The 21,163-nt window shown below is 46.1% G+C and overlaps 1 protein-coding gene across 3 annotated transcripts in view; it reads right to left on the reverse strand.

Moving 5' to 3' along the window:
* Positions 1-10,604: 10,604 nt before the first annotated feature.
* ahr2 (aryl hydrocarbon receptor 2) overlaps positions 10,605-21,163 on the reverse strand; it is a 155,549-nt gene continuing 144,990 nt past the window's right edge. For 2 of the 3 annotated variants that reach the window (XM_072578369.1, XM_072578371.1), the window contains 2 exons: positions 18,523-20,302; positions 10,605-11,660 (listed from right to left, as the gene is read on the reverse strand). In XM_072578369.1, the coding sequence (XP_072434470.1) occupies positions 18,538-20,302 (1,765 nt within the window). In that variant the 3' untranslated portion in view covers positions 10,605-11,660; positions 18,523-18,537. Of the gene's footprint in view, positions 11,704-18,522; positions 20,303-21,163 lie in introns of all 3 variants that reach the window. The other variant, XM_072578370.1, reaches the window with a different exon arrangement.

Below are 21,163 nucleotides of genomic sequence, written 5' to 3' on the forward strand. Positions count from 1 at the left end.
GCAGCATGATAGATGTGTTTACCCAGTTGCCATGGGTATCCATCAACCCAACTTCCATTTCTGCATGATTTAACCTGGTTTTGGATACGGGCCAGTGCAAGCCTATTGAGAGTTTTGATGATCAAAAGTTCACTGCCATCTCATTTATGGACAACCTATAAAAGTGATAGGGTTTTACATTTTGAAGTTAAATTCATGACCAATCCCCTATAGTTACAGGCAAAAGGCAGTGGGAGCAGAGTGATGTTTGTGCCATGAGGTATTGGATAAATACCTGAGTATCAGGGACACTCAGAGTGGGACTGAGGTCAGTCAGAGTGAGACTGGGGTCAGTCAGAGTGAGACTGGGGTCAGTCAGAATGGGACTGAGGTCAGTCAGAGTGAGACTGGAGTCAGTCAGAATGGGACTGAGGTCAGTCAGAGTGAGACTGGGGTCTGTCAGGGTGGGGCTGGGGTCAGTCAGAGTGAGATTGAGGTCAGTCAGAGCGGGACTGGGGTCAGTCAGAGTGAGATTGAGGTCAGTCAGAGCAGGACTGGGGTCAGTCAGAGCGGGACTGGGGTCAGAGTGGGACTGAGGTCAGTCAGAGCGGGACTGAGGTCAGTCAGAGTGAGACTGGGGTCAGTCAGAGTGAGACTGGGGACAGTCAGAGTGAGACTGGGGACAGTCAGAGTGAGACAGGGGTCAGTCAGGGTGGGACAGGGGTCAGTCAGGGTGGGGCTGGGGTCAGTCAGGGTGGGGCTGGGGTCAGTCAGGGTGGGGCTGGGGTCAGTCAGAGCAGGATTAAGGTCAGTCAGAGTGAGACTGTGGTCAGTCAGAATGGGGCTGGGGACAGTCAGAGCGGGACTGGGGTCAGTCAGAGTGCGACTGGAGTTTAGTCAAAGTGGGACATAGTTCAGTCAATGCAGGACTGAGGACAGTCAGAGCCGGACTGGGGACAGTCAGTGTGGGACTGGGGACAGTCAGAGTTGGATTGTGTACAGTCAGTACGGGACGAGGCTCAGTCAGAGCGGGACGTGCATCAGTCAATGCGGGACTGAGGACAGTCACAGTGGGACTGGGGACAGTCACAGCGGGACTGGAGTCAGTCAGAGCGGGACTGGAGTCAGTCAGGGCGGGACTGAGGACTGTCAGAGCGGGGCTGGGGTCAGTCAGAGTGGGACTGAGGTCAGTCAGAGTGGGGCTGGGGTCAGTCAGAGCAGGGCTGGAGTCAGTCAGAGCGGGACTGAGGTGTCAGAGCAGGGCTGGGGTCAGTCAGAATGAGACTAGGGTCAGTCAGGGTGGGGCTGGGGTCAATCAGAGCGGGACTGGGGTCAGTCAGTGCGGGACTGGGGTCAGTCAGAGCGGGACTGGGGTCAGTCAGAGCGGGACTGGGGTCAGTCAGTGCGGGACTGGGGTCAGTCAGAGCGGGACTGGAGTCAGTCAGTGCGGGACTGGGGTCAGTCAGAGCGGGACTGGGGTCAGTCAGAGTGGGACTGAGGTCAGTCAGAGTGGGGCTGGGGTCAGTCAGAGCAGGGCTGGAGTCAGTCAGAGCGGGACTGAGGTGTCAGAGCAGGGCTGGGGTCAGTCAGAATGAGACTAGGGTCAGTCAGGGTGGGGCTGGGGTCAATCAGAGCGGGACTGGGGTCAGTCAGTGCGGGACTGGGGTCAGTCAGAGCGGGACTGGGGTCAGTCAGAGCGGGACTGGGGTCAGTCAGTGCGGGACTGGGGTCAGTCAGAGCGGGACTGGAGTCAGTCAGTGCGGGACTGGGGTCAGTCAGAGCGGGACTGGGGTCAGTCAGAGCGGGACTGGGGTCAGTCAGAGCCGGACTGGGGTCAGTCAGAGCGGGACTGGGGTCAGTCAGTGCGGGACTGGGGTCAGTCAGTGCGGGACTGGAGTCAGTCAGTGCGGGACTGGGGTCAGTCAGTGCGGGACTGGGTACAGAGTGGGACTGGGGTCAGTCAGAACGGGACTGGGTACAGAGTGGGACTGGGGTCAGTCAGAACGGGACTGGGGACAGAGTGGGACTGGGGTTCAGTCAGTGCGGGACTAGGGTTGGTCAGAGCAGGACGAGGGTCAGTCTAAGCGAGACTGATGTCAGTCAGAGCGGGACAGAGGACAGTCAGAGAGGGACTGGGATTGATCAGAGAGGGACTGGGATTGATCAGAGAGGGACTGGGGAGAATCAGGTTGGGATTGTGCTCAGTCATAGCTGACTTGGGTTAGTCAGAGCTGGACTGGGACGGGGGTCAGTCGGGTTGGGACTGGGGTCAGTGAGAGTGGGACTGAGGTAAATCAGAGCGGGACGTGGGTCAGTCAGTGCGGGACTGGGGTCAGTCAGAGCAGGACTGGGGTCAGTCTGAGCGGGACGTGGGTCAGTCAGAATGAGACTGGGGTCGATCAGAGAGGGACTGAGGTCAGTCAGAGTGAGACTGTGGTCAGTCAGTGTGGGACTGGGGTCGATCAGAGCGGGTATTGGATTAGTGGTGCTGGAAGAGCACAGCAGTTCAGGCAGCATTCAACGAGCAGCGAAATTGACGCTTCGGTTTTGCCCGAAACATCGATTTTGCTGCTCGTTGGATGCTGCCTGAACTGCTGTGCTCTTCCAGCACCACTAATCCAGTATTTGCTTTCCAGCATCTGCAGTCATTTGTTTTTACCTCGATCAGAGCGGGACTAAGGACAGTCAGAGCAGGGCTGGGGTCAGTCAGAGCGGGACTGGGGTCAGTCAGAGCGAGACTGGGGTCAGTCAGAGCGAGACTGGGGTCAGTCAGAGCGAGACTGGGGTCAGTCAGAGCGGGACTCGGGTCAGTCAGAGTGAGACTGAGGTCAGTCAGAGGGAGGCGGGGGTCAGTCAGAGCGGGATTGAGGTCAGTCAGAGTGAGACTGAGGTCAGTCAGTACGGGACTGGGGTCAGTCAGATCAGGACTGGGGTCGGTCAGCGTGGAACTGAGGACGGTCAGAGCGGGACTGGGGTCAGTCAGAGCGGGACTGGGGTCAGTCAGAGTGGGACTGGGGTCAGTCGGGGGCGGTATCAGTCAGAGCGGGGATTGGGTCAGTCAGAATGTGACTGGGGTTCAGTCAGAGTGGGACTGGGTTCGGTCAGAGTGGGAATGGGGATCATAGAATATAGAACATAGAAGAATACAGTGCAGCACAGGCCCTTTGGCCCTTGATGTTGCGCCGATCCAAGCCCAACTAACCTACACTAGCCCACTATCCTCCATATACCTATCCAATGCCCATTTAAATGCCCATAAAGAGGGAGAGTCCACCACTGCTACTGGCAGGGCATTCCATGAACTCACGACTCGCTGAGTAAAGAATCTACCCCTAACATCTGTCCTATACCTACCACCCCTTAATTTAAAGCTATGCCCCCTCGTAATAGCTGACTCCATACGTGGAAAAAGGTTCTCACGGTCAACCCTATCTAACCCCCTAATCATCTTGTACACCTCTATCAAGTCACCCCTAAACCTTCTTTTCTCCAATGAAAACAGCCCCAAGTGCCTCAGCCTTTCCTCATACGATCTTCCTACCATACCAGGCAACATCCTGGTAAACCTCATTTGCACCCGTTCCAGTGCCTCCACATCCTTCCTTTCGTATGGCGACCAAAACTGCACACAATATTCCAGATGCGGCCGCACCAGAGTCTTATACAACTGCAACATGACCTCAGGACTCTGGAACTCAATTCCTCTACCAATAAAAGCCAGTACTCCATATGCCTTATTCACCGTACTATTTACCTGGGTGGCAACTTTCAGAGATCTGTGTACATGGACACCAAGATCCCTCTGCTCATCCACAGAGATCAGTCAGAACGGGACTGACGACAGTCAGAGTGGAACTGGGCACAGTCCGAGCGGGACTGGGGTCAGTCAGGGCGGGGCTGGAGGTCAGTCAGAGTGGAACTGGGCACAGTCCGAGCAGGACTGGGGTCAGTCAGGGCAAGGCTGGGGTCAGTCAGAGTGGAACTGGGCACAGTCTGAGCGGGACTGGGGTAAACCAGAGCAGGACTGGGGTCAGTCAGGGCGGGACTGGGGTCGGTCAGAGTGAGACTGAGGTCAGTCAGAGTGGAACTGGGCACAGTCTGAGCGGGACTGGGGTAAATCAGAGTGGGACTGGAGTCATGCAAGGCGGGCTGGGGTCGGTCAGAGTGACTGAGGTCGGTCAGAGTGGAACTGGGCATAGTCTGAGCGGGACTGAGGTAAATCAGAGTGGGACTGGGGTCATGCAGGGCGTGAGTGGGGTCAAACTGAGTGAGATTGGGCTCATTCATAGCTGGACTGGGGTCAGTCAGACTGGGATCAAGGACTGTCAAAGTGGGGTTGGGGTCAATCAGAGTGGAACTGGGGTCAGTCAGATCGGGGCTGGGGTCAGTCCATGGTGGTAGGTTTGTCATCACTTCCGGAGCTAATGTGACATAGCTTTTGCTGCTCAGGAACCAGATCTCGAGAGTAAGTGAGTGAGTCATGTCAGGAGAGTGGCAGTATATAACGTACTTAAGTTCATTGTTATAATTTCTCAGGAATGCAAAGCGAAAGGGAGAGGTCTGATTTTGGTGTTTAGTGGGTGATATTGTGTCATTGGTTCCTCATTTATTGTCTATGTTGATCAGGTTCAAAGTGGAACGAGAGCCTATCCCCACGCAATGTGGGACATTTCCGGGATCCATTCTGTCTACATATTTTAGGAACAGCTGCAGTTCCTGAGTTGCCGCCTGGAGTTGCGGATGGATTCCCTGTGGAGTATCCATGAGTTTGAGAATGTCAGAATGCAGATGGCACACCACCAGTAAGGGCTAAACAGACAGAGAGGAGTTGGGTGACCATCAGGAAGGTGAGGGAGCATGGGCACGCAGTGCAGGAGTCCCCTGTAGTCATTCCCCCTCTCAAACAGGTAAACTGTGTTGGATAATGTAGTAGTGAGGGCGGGGGGATGCGTAGTGGTGGTCTCTCAGGGAAAAGTAGCATCAGCCAAATCAATGGCACCACCACTGGCTCGGTTATACAGCAGTGATGGAAAACTGTCTAGTCAGGGGCACGGATAGGCATTTCCGTAGTTGTAAGCAAGACTCTCGGATGCCTCCTTGGTGCCAGGTCAAGAATGTCTCTGAGCAGGCACAGGATATTCTGAAAGGGGGAGGGTGAGCAGCCAGAGGTTGTGGTCCATATTGTTACCACCAACGTAGGTAGAGAGAAAGATGAGCTCCTGCGAAGAGAGTTCAGAGAGTTTGGTAAGAAGTTGAAAGACAGGACCCCTATGTTATCACCTCAAGATTATTCCCTGTGCCATTAGCTAGTGAGGCTAGTAAGAGGAAGATCATGCAATTGAATGTGTGGCTGAAGAACTGGTGGAGGAGGGAGGGATTCAGATATCTGGATCATTAGGATCTCTTCCAGGGCAGACAGGACCTGTACATGAGGACAGGTTGCACCTAAACTGGAGGGACACTAATATTCTGGCAGGGAGGTTTGTTAGTCCTATTTGGGAGGGTTCAATCTATGTAGTAGAGGGTGGAAACCAGAGCAGTAGGTCAGCAAGTGGAGTAATTAATGACATAAGGTAAATCAAGTAATCTACCAGGAGGAACAGGCAGGGCCATGGTTATGACTATGGCAGGACTAGCTGTTTGAAGTGTAATTATTTTAATGCAAGGAGTACAACAGGTAAGGCCGATAAGCTCAGAGCCTGGATTAGTACATGGGACTGTGATGTGGTAGCCACAAGAGAAACATGGTTGAATGAAGGGGCAGGATTGACAGCTCAAAGTCCCAGGGTTTCGGTGTTTCAGGCATGATAGAGAGGGTAAAAAAGGGCTGGAGGTGTTGCATTACTGATCAAGGAGAATGTCACAGCTACACTATGAAGGGACATCCTGGAGGGCTCATCCAGTGAGGCCATATGAACTCTGGAATAAGAATGGTGCAATCACTATGATGGAGTTATACTATAGGCCTCTCAACAACCAATGGAGACCAAAGGAACAAATATGTAAAAACAGCATTGTGGTAGTGGATGACTTTAATTTCCCCAATATTCACTAAGGACTCCCTTCATGTGAGAGGATTAGATGGGGCAGAATTGGATTACGTGCATCCAGGATGGGTTCATGAAACAATATGTAGATAGTCTATAGTGTAGGGGCCATATTTAACTTGTATTGGGAATGAGTCTGGCCAGGTGACCAAAGTTTCAGTGGGGGAGAAGTGATCGAAATTCCATAGGCTTTAAGACAGTTGGGAAAAGATAAGACTGGTTCTCAGGTGAAAGTGCTAAATTGGGGGAAGGCTAATTTGAACAGTATTAGGCAGGAACTGGAGAAATTAGACTGGGGGCAATTGTTTGAAGCTAAATCCACATCTGACATGTGGAGTAGTTGAAAGGCCACATGATCAGAGTTCAAGACCAACAGGTTCCTGTGAGGATGAAAGATAAGGATGGAAAGGTCAGGAATTTGGAGGACAAGAAATATTTAGAAAGTTGAGATTAAAAATAAGGAAGCATATGTTAGATTTAGGAAACAAAAATAATCAAGGCCTTTGAAGAGTATTAAGGAAGCAGAAAAGAACTTAAAACTAAATTAGCAGGGCTGAGACAGGTCATGGAATGTCCTTGGCAAGAAGGATTAAGGAGAATCCCAAAGCATTTTATACACGAATTAGGAAGAGAGTAACGAGGGAAAGAAGGCATGCGGTATGCTTGCCTTCATTGGTCAGGGCATTGAGTATAAGCGTTGGCAAGTCATGAGACTTTAATTAGGCCGCATTTGGAATATTGTGAGCAGGTCTGGTCCCCACACTATAGGAAGGATATAGAGCCTTTGGAGAGGGGCAGAAGAGGTTTACAAGGATATTGCCTGGATTAGTGTGTTGTAGCTGTAAGGAGAGATTAGATTAGATTCCCTACAGTGTGGAGACAGGCCCTTCAGCTCAACTGACCCTCTGAAGAGTAACCCACCCAGTCCCATTTCCCTTTGACTAATGCACCTAACGCTATGGGCACCTGCCATGGTTATGGTTGTAAACTGAAAATGAGCAGCTCTCATGTTTATGTTAAGGACATAGAACAGTAGTCCAGGAACAGGCCCTTTGGCCTACCATGCCTGTGCTGACCACAATGCCATTCTAAACTAATCACGTCTGCCTCCACGTTTCATATCCCCCTACTCTGTGCCTGTTCATTGTCTGAATGCCTCTTAATCTTTGATTTCGTCTTTGCTTTTACCACCACCCCTGCCATTGCTTTCCTGGCATCTACTGCCATCGGATTTTTAAAAAAAACTTCCCTTGCGCATCATTAAACTTTCCCTTTCTCACCTTAAATCTATGCCCCCTGCTATTTGACATGTCCACCCTGGGAAAGATACTCCAACTATCCACACCTCTCATAATTTTACACATTTCTATTAGGTCGCCCCTCAACCTTCAATGCTTGTAGTGGAATAATACAAGTTTGTCCAACCTCTTGGGGCACTGCTGCCTCACAGCAACAGGGTCCCAGGTTCAATTCCAACCTTGGGTGTCTGTCTGTGTGGAGTTTGCACATTCTCCCAGTGTCTGCGTGGGTTCCCTCCGGGTGCTCTGGTTTCCTCCCACTATCCAAAGATGTGCAGTTTAGGTGAATTGGCTATGCTAAATTGCCCATAGTGTTCAGGGAGGTGAAGTGCTTTAGTCAGGGGAAATGTAGAGTAGTGGGGGATTGGGTTACTCTTCAGAGGATCAGTGTGGATTTGTTGGGCCAAATGGCCTGTTTCCACACTGTAGGGACTCTGAAACATGAAAGGGTTCAGAAAAGATTTCACAATGATGTTGGAGGGTTTGAGCAATAGGGAGAGGTTGAATAAGCTGGGGCTATTTTCCCTGGAGTACTGGAGGCTGAGGGGTGATGAGGGACATGGATAGGATAAACAGACAAGCTATTTTCCCTGGGTTAGGGGAGTCCAGAACTAGAGGTCTTAGGTTTAGGGTAAGAGGAGATCATCCCTAATAAATCTGATAGGGAATTCAGATGACCATCATTAACCAGAGAGAGGTGAGAATGTGAAAAATATTACCACAACCCATAATGAAATGAATAAAATGGATACTTTTTCTAAAAAAGAAAAAAAATAGAATGGATACATTTAAAGTGTTAACAAGTAGTTTGAAGTTTCTGATCTGTTCAGATTTAAAGCAGTCCTGGATCTCAGCCAAGTTCCTCCATCAGCCTTTCACACCTGTCCTCAAACAAGTAGGGGACCTGTATCTCAACTCAGTAGCAATGTCACAATGATTGCACACCTTTCATCTGTCATGACGACCTGACTAGCTTTGGTCACTCTATCTCTCTCTGCTTTTATTGGGCAGACAGTCAGTCAGTGAGGTAAAGATGAAAGTTGGTTTGCAGAGCCCTGCAGTAATTGCGAATCCACTCGTGAAACTTCCACAGCTTCTCCTCCCACCTCCGAATCATATGTAAGAGAATCAAGAGTTGGCCATTCAGCCCTTCAATTCTGCTTCACCATTCAATAATCTTCCAGCTCAACTCCACCTTCTCACAGGTATCCCCAGATTCCAAAAACCCTTGAATACCCAAAAACCTATTGATTACATACACAATTGCTGAGCATTCACAACTCTCTGGGGTGGAGATTGCCAAAGATTGGCCACTACTTACCTTTTGCCTTAATCTTAGTCCTAAGTGGCCCAGCCCTTACAAATTCCAAACATAACGTGTACAGTAATGAATTAATCCTCCAGGATGTAAATGGTCAGCTATGTTAGTTATGATGGGAGTGGAAAGATCTTGAAAACAGCTGCTCATGAGTGAAAATAGGTCATAAACTGTTGAACTTAAAAAGACCTTAGACTCCAGCAAATGAAAGCAAAATACTGCAGATACAGGAAACAGAAACAAGTAAAGAGAAATGCTGCAGAAATGCAGCAGGTCTGGCAGCATCTATGAAGACAGAAGTTAGTATTTCAAGTTGGAAAACGTAGTGTCATATCGGACTCAGAAATTCAGTCTGTTTCTCTCTCCACAAATGCCGAATCTCTCCAGCAAATTCTGCTTTTTTATTTGAATTCTGGTCTCCAGCAATATTTCTTCAGTGATGCAGTGAGTCCAATCTCTTCCTACACTATAAACACCGTTAACAAGCTAATGAGGCTCTTTCAGAAGAGATTCCTTTCAATCTCCATCTGAACTTGAATGTTGGGAGTTACAATTAGTAGTAATTCTACAGAGGACAGTCAATCTTGGGCATGTTCCCCTCAGAACTGAGCAGCTGAAAATGGTCAATGTGAATACTACCAAGACCAGGATACACTAGCATCTCAGCCCTACAGTCTGTTGCTACTCACCGCCCGGGAACCTGAGAGAAGACCTGCCAGGTATCAAAGTAATATTAGAGGGAAAACCAGTCCCTTATACTGTCATCCAGAAAATTAAAACACAATGAATTTCAGTAAGGCATTTGATAAGGTTCCCCATAGTAGGCGATTGCACAAAATACGGAGGCATGGGATTGAGGGTGATTTGGATCAGAAATTGGCTAGCTGAACAAGCACAGAGGGTGATGGTTGATGGGAAATATTCATCCTGGAGTTCAGTTAACTACTGGGGTGCCACAAGGATCTGTTTTGTCATTTTCGTAAATGACCTGAATGTGGGCGTAGAAGGATGGGTTAGTAAACTTGTGGACGACACTAAGGTCGGTAGAGTTGTGAATAGTGATGAAGGATGTTGCAGGTTACAGAGAGACATAGATAAGATGCAGAGCTGTGCTAAGAGGTGGCAAATGGAGTTTAATGCAGAAAAGTGTGAGGTGATTCACTTTGGAAGGAGTAACGGGAATGCAGAGTACTGGGCTAATGGTTAAGATTCTTGGTAATGTAGATGAGCAGAAAGATCTCAGTGTCCAGGTACATTGATCTTTGAAAGTTGCCACCCAGTTTGATAGGGTTATGGTGTGTTAGCTTTTACCGGTAGAGGGATTGAGTTTCAGAACCATGAGATCATGCTGCAGCTGTATAAAACTCTGGTGCGGCCAGAGTACTGCCAACAGTTCCTACATCATAGGAAAGATGTAGAAGCTTTGGAAAGCATTAAGAGAGAATTACTAGGTTGTTGCCTGGTATGGAGGGAAGGTCTTACGAGGAAGGTTGTGGGTCTTGAGGCTGTTTTTGCTAAAGAGAAGGTTGAGAAGTGACTTGAGACATATAAGATATTTGAGGGGTGACAGATGTCAGAGGTAGTTTCTTTACTCAGAGTAATAGGGGTGTGGAACGCACTGCCTGTGACAGTAGTAGACTTGCCAACTTGAAGGGCATTTTAATGGTCATTGGAGAAACATATCAATGAAAATGGAATATGGTGTCAGATAGATAGGCTTCAGATTGGTTCCACTAGTCGGTGCAACATGGAGGGCCAAAGGGCCTGTACTACCTGTAATGTTCTATGTTCTCTACAACATATTCAGAAAAGGAGCAGAGAAACACAAGCATAATTTAGAGAGGTTATGCTGATAAGTTACTTTAAACATCCAACAAGTGGGAGACATTCAATTTTTAAAAGTACTTGATATTCAAAGTTAAACACTGATTCATTCACATCATATTCACTTAAAAAAGGGAGAAAAGTTTAATAATGGGTGGGGGGGGAGGGGGGAAGAGAGAAACAGAGGGTGACAGATCTATTTGTCATTTGTAAAGCAAAATGATACAATTTTTCAACAGCCAAATGTGTTTAGACATTTATAAAACTACATAACATAAATGAAAGGCAGCAATATATCAAGTGGTTAAAATACATTATACAGAAGAGCTGCAAAGGTACAACAGTGATGCAGCTGGTCAGGACAACAAATAGATTCTGCATTGTGACTTTTTAATATTAAAACACACATTTTTCATATACTGTGTTATACACAAATCTCTTTTTTTAAAGTATTGATTTAATACGTAAATAGCTTAAAAAGTTGAAATGTTTTTTTAAAAAAAATCTTTTAAAAAGAAAATATGTCCCAACTTCTGAAGATTCAGGGCATAACACCAAGTGAGTCACCTGTCCAATGCACAACTCCGGTTGCTCGGCAAACACATTGTAGGTTCTATTCTCCCTGGCACTAGCACCTCAGTCTCTGGGTATTCATGCTCTGTGGTGAAAGCCTCTGTTTTTTTTCAATGAATACTTTGCGATTTGTTAAAAATAAAATCCTCAGTAGAAGGCTGCCCTTGGGAAATATTCTCCTTCATTATAAGGCTCCCAAAAGCACAGAGCAGGAACAACGGCACAAAGTGTGCTTTTAGACTCTGATCTCCTCAAAAAGAGAAAATGGCTCATGATTATACCAGCAATGGTCGACACCATAAAAAGCACACTGCATTTTTATACAAAAATATAAACAAGTTAATATTTTGTACATAGAAAGTCAATCACCAAAGGCTTGCAGGTGGCGATTTGATGGTACTGGAGATACAAAAGCACTAGTTTACAATGCACATTAATTATACACTTGTCTGTCTCAGGACTTCAGCACTTTTCACCAAACACTGTCAAAAGATCATGCACCATTGGGTCGAGTCTGCTTCGATCAGAATAATTTACGAGTTTTGCTTGCCCAACACTCTTGGCAAACAAAGTCAAAGTCAACATGCTCAGTGTTCCACTTCCTCAGTTCGGAGCTTCTCTCTGTTGGATGAATCCAAAATGTTGTTATGAAGCTTTGAGGCATCTGAAGTGTGTGAAATAAGAAAGACTTTGCAGTTCACACAAGATAAGGACAACATTGGTAAAAAGGACTTGAAATATGTGTGACATCTTAGTGCTTCTCTCAATAACATGGTAAAAGCACTTCCAAATTGTTCTTATCTAATTTCCACACAACAAGATAATAGGATAGACCCAACAGTTATTCCTTCTACTTCACACCCAGCAACAGCTTGTAAGAGAAATGTTTGCCAAAAGGTCCATTTCCATATTGAATTGTATCACAAATTTAAGTTAACATTAAACAAACAAATTCTGAAGTTTCCAGCATTAAGCAGGGTATTTTATCAAGGGCTTGAATGAAACAACAGCTCGATTAAAAACAGACTTGGTCTATTGGTAGGAGCATGTAAATTCATCCAGCAAACTCAATGTACCCAAGGACGGAGTATGTGCACCATTGGGCAAGGAAGTCTAAATTGTTAATTTTATTTTGGACAAACCTAATTTAGTTTATATTATTAAACTGAATTCAAGGATTCCAGCAAAAAAAAAACACTTTGATTAAGCAGCTCAAATGGATCCTCCAGTGACTGTGCGTTAGGAGCATCTATAAGTAGCTATCTTAGTGTGACTTAGCACTTGTGTGCAACATACAATAGAGTGTCAGAGATGAATTCTTCAGGGAAAGAAAGGCTGGAAGGTAAAGGAGTGTTTAGTTGTTTTTGCTTGAACTTTCTCAGCTTCCAGAAATTGACTTTTTTCCTCTACTACAGGAAAAGAAACTAAATATCTACTGAGTGGTCAAGGTTTATTCAATTCAAAGGCTCAATAGCAAGACACAAGTGAAAGAGGATAAAAGGTGCAGACTGAGAGGTCTACTGACATTGAGACTGCGGAGTAGCATCTAAGTCACAATGCAATGTGAGCGCAAGGAAAGCACTGGATTGGTGAACATTTCTTGTCTTTTGAGTGAGTGTAAGATCGTCTTCAGTTTGTCCTTAAGTTAATGGTCTTTTTTTCTTGTTTACAAAATAAGTTAAGTGTAAACATTGAAAATGTTTAAAAACATACAATAGATTGGAAAGCGTGGGGGGATTCCTCAACTGTTAAGATCTAGAGATACTAGAATAATTAATTAATAAATGAAATAAAATAGGATAGTGCTGGCAGGACAGGTGATGTGTTGCTTCTGCAACATATGCGAGCGGCTGGACACCAGAGCAAATAGGTCTGTAGTATGTTTTTTGCAACTAAAGGAGCTTTGAGTCAGTGGTGAAGACTGGAATGAATGGTACCACATCAGAGAGGGAAAATATTACCTGGACACCCTGCTTCTGGAAGTGGCCATACTCTTCAGATTTGTCAATTCAAATTTGGCACATGATCAGGACATGAGGTGAGGTCATTGTAAGGGACCATGGGCCAATCAACCCATCTACTCCAAGCTCGTGTTTACATTCCACCTGAGCTTCGTTTCATTTTTTTTGTCCCAATCCGAATGTACCTTAGTCGACCTCTATTCCATTCTCACTCAAACGTCTGCTTGTTTCTCCTTCAATGCATTTAGACTACAAACACTCCCTGCAGCAATGAGCTCCACATTCTCACCACCCTCAGGATAAAAAAAAAGTTTCTCTTGAATTCCCAACTAGATTTCTTCTGAACTATCTATCTTATTAGCTGCATTTATTTCTTTGAAAAGCCATGATTGTATGTAGATATCGCTGACGAGGTAAACATTTATTGCCCTTTGCTAACTGCCCTGGAAAAGGCGACAATGAGCTGCCTTCTTAGACCACTGCAAACCATTTTGTGTTGGTTGACGTAGGATAGTGAGTGGCTTGGAGAGGAACTTGCAGGTAGTTGTGTTCCCAAGTATCTGCTGCTCTTGCCTGTCGAGATGGAAGTGGTCATGGGGGTTTAAAGATGCTGTATAAGGAGCTTTGGTGAATTTCTGTGAATAGTGCACTCTGCTGCTATTGTGAACATTTGTGCATGTGTGGCCTTTCAAAAGGGACTGCTTTGCCCTGGCTGGTGTTAAGGTCTTTCAATGAAGTTTGGGCTACACTCATCCAAACAAGAGAGAAGTATTCCATCAGACTCTTAACTTGTGCCCTGGACAGACTTTGTGAAGTCAGGAGTTCCTTGTCTTTGAGCTGTTCTAGAAGCCACAGATTTATATGATTAGTTCAGTTCGTTTCTGGTCAATGCTAACATTCAGGATGTTGACAGTGGAGGATTCAGTGATGGCAACACCATTGAATATCAAGGAGTGGTTGGCAGATTACCTCTTGTTGGAGAAGCCTGTGGCTTCTGTGGTATGAAGGTTGTCAGCCCAAAGTTGGACACTGTCAAGGTCTTGTCACACTCAGACATGGACTGCTTCAGTATCTGAGGATTGGCGAATGGTGCTGAACATTGTGCAATTATCAGTGAATATTCCCACTTCTGACCTGATGCTGGAGGTCATTGATGGAAGTCATTGCTGGAACAGCTAAAGAAAGAAACCTCTAAGATTCATGCACGGCAGTAACTTCTGGAACTGGGCAAGTCAGTGCTTCAGTAAGTGTGGGCATAACTTGCGAAGACCTGAGTGGCTTTGCCTTGCACAGCAGATAACAGACAGAATGTTGGTCTTCAATACTATTGCTAGAATACTGGTCAGGGCTGCCTCCAACTACTACTTGAAGATAATGCAGAGTGAATCAAATTGGCCGGAGACTGACATTTGTGATTTTTGGGAATGACAGCATTAACGAAGGACCATAAAAGCACCCCAATGTAGCAGCGATGATAACATCATTGTCAAATTCAATCAATCGATCAGTTTGAAATGTGGAAGCTGAATCTTGGATTAAGATTTTGAACTTTATAAAAAAAAAGGCAACGATTTTGACGTAAAAGCTGAGACAGCTGAAGTGATCTGACATATTAGCCAAGAGACAGATCAGTAGAGAAGCAGTGGCAGAAATTTTAAAGGGATATTTCAGAATATTACAAGTATATTTCTACTGTTAAAAAAAATTCCAAGGAGAACACTCACTATCTGTGATTAAAGAAGTTAAGGAAAGCTGAAATTTTAGGAAAACACTTACAATTATGCAAAGGCATGCGGTAGGACAAATGACTGGCTCAAATACAAAGAATGGCTGTGAATGGCTTAAAGGTTAATCTTGATAAAACAAATTGAAGCATGAAAAGCATTTAGCTAAAAATGCAAAAACAGATTGGAAGAGTTTCTACTGGTCTGTAGAAGCAGGAAAATAGTAAAGAAAGTGAGTGCTCATCTTCTAGAAAGAGAGAAAAGGGCATTAATAGTAAATAATTTTTAAAAATTCAATAAATAATTTGCTTCTGTCTTCAGTACAAAGGATATGATGAACATCCTCATAACGCACGTAAATGAGGAAGTAAAAGAACAAGAGCACTTTGGTAAAATAATCATCACTGAGGAAACAGTATGGAACAAACTGATAGGTCGTTAAATCTCTGGGTCCAGATAGACTTCATCCTCGAATGTTAATGAGGGATGTGATGCATTAGTATTTATTTTCCAAAGTTTGGGAGATTCTGGAATGGTTCAATTAGACTGGAAAATAGCGAATATAACCCGGCTATTCAAGAAGAGGAAAATCTAAAAGAGGCCAGTTAGCTTGCTTGGCACTTGGGAAAAACAATCCAAGGTGGTCAGGAAGTGTCACCATGGTCTTGTGAACATGAAATTATGTTTAATCATTTGATTGGAATTCTTGGAACAAGAAACAAGCACCAGAGATGAACAGTGCCCACACATTTCCAAAAGGCATTCGACCAGGTCGCACACAGAAAGCCATTGCGCAAAGTAGGAGGCTCATGGTACAGGGGCTAACATATTCACATGGATAGGAGATTGGTTGACTGGCAAAAAGCAGGCTGGGCAGAAAAGGGTGTGACAGGATATGAGGAGTAGGGTTTTGCAGAAGTCTGTGCTAGGCCCTCAAGTTTTCACAATTTATATCAATGACTCCAAGAGGGGACTGAAGGAAGAGTGGCTAAATTTGCAAACAATAAGTCAGGCAGGAAAGTACATTGCAAAAATTACATAACAGATTTAAATTGGTTGGTCAAGTGAGTGGGCAAACATCTGGTAGATGGAGTATAAAGTGGGAAAATGTGCAGTTGTTCGCTTTGGCAAAGGAATAAACAGCAGGGTATTACTTAAACGATTAACAACTCCAGAACTCAAGGTGCAGAGGGATTCAGATGCATGAGTATCAAAGGGTTATTCTTGAGGTACAGAAATTGATCACAGCACCTAACAGAATGTCATCGTTACAAGATGAAATGAACGTTTATGTAAGGATGTTGTGCTTCAGTTACACAGGGTATTGATGGGACCACATCTTCAATACTGTGTGCAGTTTCATCTCCTTATTTTATGGACAGATATAACTGTTTTAGATGGCAGATCAAAGGAGGTTTACTCGATAAATGCCTGGAATGAACTTACAAAGAAAGACTGGATAGGTTGGGCCTATTTCTACTGGAGTTTAGAAGAGTTAGAGATGATTTCATTGAAATTGATACGATCATGAATGGTCTTGACAAAATGGACGTAGAAAAGATGCTCACTCTTGCCTTTGGGTCCAAAACACGTGGCACCATTTTAAAATTGCTGGGCGAGGGTTTTCAGTTTCCTTAAATTTAGCGGTGAGTTCAAAGGTTGCACACAGAAGGCAACAGGGACAAGGTATTGGAATATTTTTTAAAGGTGGAGGTAAACAGATTCAGGTTAGGCAGTGAGAGGGGACATATGGCAATGTGGAAGCCAGAACACAAACAGATCAGTTATGAGCTTATTGAAAGGTAGTGCAGGCCTCAACGCTTCACCGGCCTACTCATGCTCCTAATTTTGTATATTCATCGAGTTATGCTGTCCCTTATAAGAGGCAACATTTTCTCCATATGCACTCCATCAAAACTTCCACAATCTCAAAAGCCTCCATTTGGTCACCTGTCACCTCTTTTTAACAGAAAAAAGGGTTAGTCTTTCAATCCTTTTTGGATACGTACGTCATTCCCGTTTGTGTTACAGTTTTAATGTTGTGCAGCAAAAACCGCTGCTCTCGTCAAGGGATCAAAGATTTTTACTCATCGTCTGTTCCACACTGAGGTGATAGTGCTGAGGCTCGAGTTCGGGGATGAAGGAGGGAGTGGGATAAAACCATTACAGTCAGCCGGGGCTCCTGCTCCCAGTTTTTGGAGATTGCATGTATGGGTGAACACAAGATCAAGTGTATTGGGAGGTTCCTTTCTTTAACCTTTCAGATGTTACGGGCATCATTAGTAAGGTCAGCATTTGTTGCCCATTCCTAATTTGCTCAGTGGCCCGGAGGAAGTGAATAACAGGTTCTCAACACTCAGACAGAGAAATTCTCCTCATCTCAGTCTTAAACAGGAAACCTTTCCTTTTTAAACTGGTGTCGTTTTCGGTGCATCTACTCTGCCAAGTCCCTCGGAGCTTCTTTTTGTTTCAATAAAAGCACTTCTCATTCTTCTAAATTCCAATGGGTTCGGAACTAATTGGTGTTCTTTCTAAGCCACTCAGAGATCCTGCTGCCATGCCGACGCATGGACCTCCGTGTGCAGAGTTCACGGGCCCCACACACACCTCGGATGGTCACGCAGTCGGGGGAAGGGAAGAAAATCTCGAGGGCAAGGGTGGGAACTTTTCCTCATACGGATAACCCTCTCAACCCAGAAATCATCCTTCTTTGAACTGCTTCCAATGCACTTGTATCCTTCTTTAAGTGAGGGGAACAAGATGGTACACAATGGTCTCATCAATGCCCTGTACAAAAGCTAGTAAAACAGCTCGACTTTTGTATCCCAGTCTCTTTACAATAAAGGCTAACATTCCAAACACCTTGAGTTCCACTGTATCTGCAATGATAAGCCCTTTGTGATTCATGTTCCAGGATACCCAGGTGCCTCTGTACCTTGGTGTGTCATAACCTCTCACCCTTTAATTAATACACTGCTATTCGATTCCTCGATTATTGTTGCCCTTTACATAACGTTCCCTTTTTTGAATTTATTTATGCCAGGACTGCACCTCTTTCAACTATCTAATCTCTCTCTACAGCCCTCCAAATCCTGTGGACCAAGGCTTCACTGAGTAGAGTTGCTGCTGGTCCTGCTGGGTAGAAGTACCAGGGACAGGTATGAATCACGTGATTGGGTTCTCCTCACTGATCAAACTGGAGGTTAGGAATCTTTCTCCCAGGTGAAGAACATCAGTGGGAAATTATCATTGAACCTGCTGCTGGAGCATGGAGTCATTTTCCTGTGCAGAGATGCCTTTGTGACCACCAAGCCAACACACAACCTAATTTTATAGCACATTTCTTTCTCCGCTGGATTCTAAGTTAGATACTGTAAGACACATGCATCATAATCAAATGGATATCTGGAAATTTACCTAGTATTCACACACCCCCAGATAGACCTGAACCTCTCATGTGAACAACACATGCCACATTAACTGTAGCTGTGACCAGGCCTCAGACCTCCTGTCAACGGAGCAAGGATCTGAGTCCCAGCAGAATCCAAGGAGAGTTTACTGACTTGTAAAGCCATTTTGTTTTATAAAATGGCATATTTTAGGTCACGCAACTTCATAATACGTGAAGACACAAGCCCCATTTACCAAAATCTCGGTTCACACCTTCTAAGATCAGCCAATCAGTACGCCACTCACATCCTTAAAATATTCCAGCAACATTACAACCTTAATGTGATTGTGTATCTGCATGGGGTTAATTGTTTAATATGTATGGTTTACTGTCCATACCGTCCTCACCTTAAATTAATTGCTTCAATTCCAAGGTGCCTGACCTGTTGGAATTTGGCAGATAGAATTCTCGGCGAGCGGTAATGCAGGAAAGTTTGGCTCGAATTGACAGGCCGACTGATAAATGCTCAGTTCCCCATTGGGGACAGTTGAGGAGCCTATAACAGAATGAACAGGGTCTTTCTCATAGTAACAGGTGGCCTGGAAGGGACTGTGGTTCTGCAATCCTTCTGTTTTACTGTAGGGAGGCAGAGGAGTGAGGGAGCTGCTGTCTGGAAACAGTGGTTCAGTTCTGGGAGGAGGGGCCCTTCCCTCGTACTCACAGGAGGTGAACATGCAGCTACTGTTGGTGCTGGGAGGCAGTCCCATCGGAAACTGGTTCACTGTGGTCCTGTGCTTGCTTGCTACGCTGCAGCTGTAAGGAAGCTGCCCGCTGCTGTTTTGGTTCAGATAACAAGCTGCAGAGCCCCTTTCCGGCAAGGTGTGTGTCAATCCACAAGATGGCTGCCGCATTTGAAAGCGGTCTAGCACTCGGTGCGACAGCATGGGATCTTGCTGTCCATTCTGCATCTGCGGCTGCCACTGTGGCAATGGCTGCTTCTGCTGCGGCTGCAGCACCTGGACAGACTGCACTTCCAGCTGGCCATCCAGACCCGAGTACTGTGGCTGATGTAGCACGGACTGCTGCAAGTTCCCTGGTAACGACACCTTCCCTGTGCTCACTTGCTGCCCACTGACCTGCCCCACACAGCTCGGCTTGGCCGGTGTAGATCCACACGGACCCTGAAGGTCGAGCGGAACGAGACCCCGCTGGTTAGAAGGATTATACTGGCTCACCGGAAGGGGATTCCATGTGGATGATCCCAGCGGGTTCGGAATTCTGGGATGCGTTTCGTTCTGTGACTGAGGCACATGCGCGTTCTGGAGTCCAAACGGCAGCACGGTCTGCGGCCCAGGTGTGACGGGAGTCTGGGGAGTAGGCCGAGACGGGGTGTGGGGGCCAGAAGCCATCGGGATCTGCTGAGCCGCTGCTATCGCATTTTGAAAGCCAGGCATTGCCAGGTTTTGGTTTTCAAATCCAACTGGCTTTTGTGGCAATGGGTTGTGTTGGTTCGGCCCAGTTATACTTCCTACTGCGGGGTCTAAGCCCTCTTGCGGGAACTTGTTAGCTTCCGGGCTGTCTTTTGTCAGCATGTTCTCAACACATGACAATATAAAATCAGAGGTGAGAATGTCACTGAAATCATCTGGGATCGATGTATTGTCCATTTTCATTAAGGTGTCCTCCCATTGCTCCAACTCCGTGTTCTCCACATCCAGGTTTTCCAGAGTGTCACACAGGTCGTTCTCATCCACGTTTTTTTGTGACAGAATATCCATGATGGTTGACAGCGGGTCAGCCTGGTCAAGGTCCATCTGCTCCTGTTTGGAAGAATTTTTGCCATGATTGCCTGGCTGACAGAAATCTCCCGGCACATTTAAAACAGAGAAGTCGTTGGCAAAGATATCGTCAAGGTTAAAATGCATTTCATTGTATGAGGTGTACGCAGATGGATTCTGAATCATCCTGGCACCCAGAAGTGAACTGGGGTTGATTCCGTTTTTTGGGTCAGTCCCGTTCACCCCTGTCAAAACCTTCTCAACCTTGGTGCCTTTGCCTTTAATCTCGAATGACTCCAGCTGCCCCAAAAGTAATGGATTGTGATCATACAGAACTGCCTCTCCTGTAGCAAAATTGAATGGCAGCTGCATGGACCTTTTCCGGAGATTTTCCTCACCTTCTTCATTCCTTGGGAATTGGAATGGAGAGAGAGAAATAGAGAGAGAGAGAGAGAGAGAGAGAGAGAGAGAGAGAGAAACAAACACAGAGGCACAGTGTGACAGAGAGACGCACACACACAGAGGCACAGACAGACAGAGACAGTGACAGAAAGAGAGAGACAGACACACACACACAGAGACAGAGAGACACAGACAGAGAGAGAGAGAGAGAGAGAGAGAGAGAGACACACACACAGTGAGAGACAGAGTGTCACAGAGAGAGACAGAGAGGGAGAAAGATACACACATGGAGACAGAGAGAGACAGACATACAGACAGAGGAGTGGGGTAAGGGGGGGAAGAAAGAGAGAAAGACAGAGAGAGAGAGAGAGAGAGAGAGAGAGAGAGAGGGAGGGAGGGAGGGAGGGAGGGAGGGAGGGAGGGAGGGAGGGAGGGAGGGAGGGAGGGAGGGAGGGAGGGAGGGAGGGAGGGAGGGGAGAGATGGCGAGGTGGGGAGAGAAGGAGAGGGAGGGAGAAAGAGAGAAGTTACTTACTTGTTTTGTAACCTCCAGTCTTAACCGTGCATTTGCAACTGAACTATAGTGGCTTAGTCATCGACATGACCGTCAAACCAAAAAAACTCCTGACTCTGATCTCAGACTGAGCAAAGGAAACCCCTTACATCAGTATTCCATTTTGACCGAGCTGCTTTGTATTAGACATGACCAATGTAAGCATGGAGGTGAAGAAGGGCACTGTGAGAAACAGGAAGAGTAGACCATTCGGCCCACTGAGTCTCCATCAGATTTTCTGCCCCAACACCACTTTCCTGTGGCTTAAACCCAGATCTCTCAATCCCAGAGATCCTGCTCTACACTCCAAGTGAAAG

Source organism: Chiloscyllium punctatum, chromosome 10 (assembly GCF_047496795.1).
Source record: "Chiloscyllium punctatum isolate Juve2018m chromosome 10, sChiPun1.3, whole genome shotgun sequence".
NCBI lineage: Eukaryota > Metazoa > Chordata > Chondrichthyes > Orectolobiformes > Hemiscylliidae > Chiloscyllium > Chiloscyllium punctatum.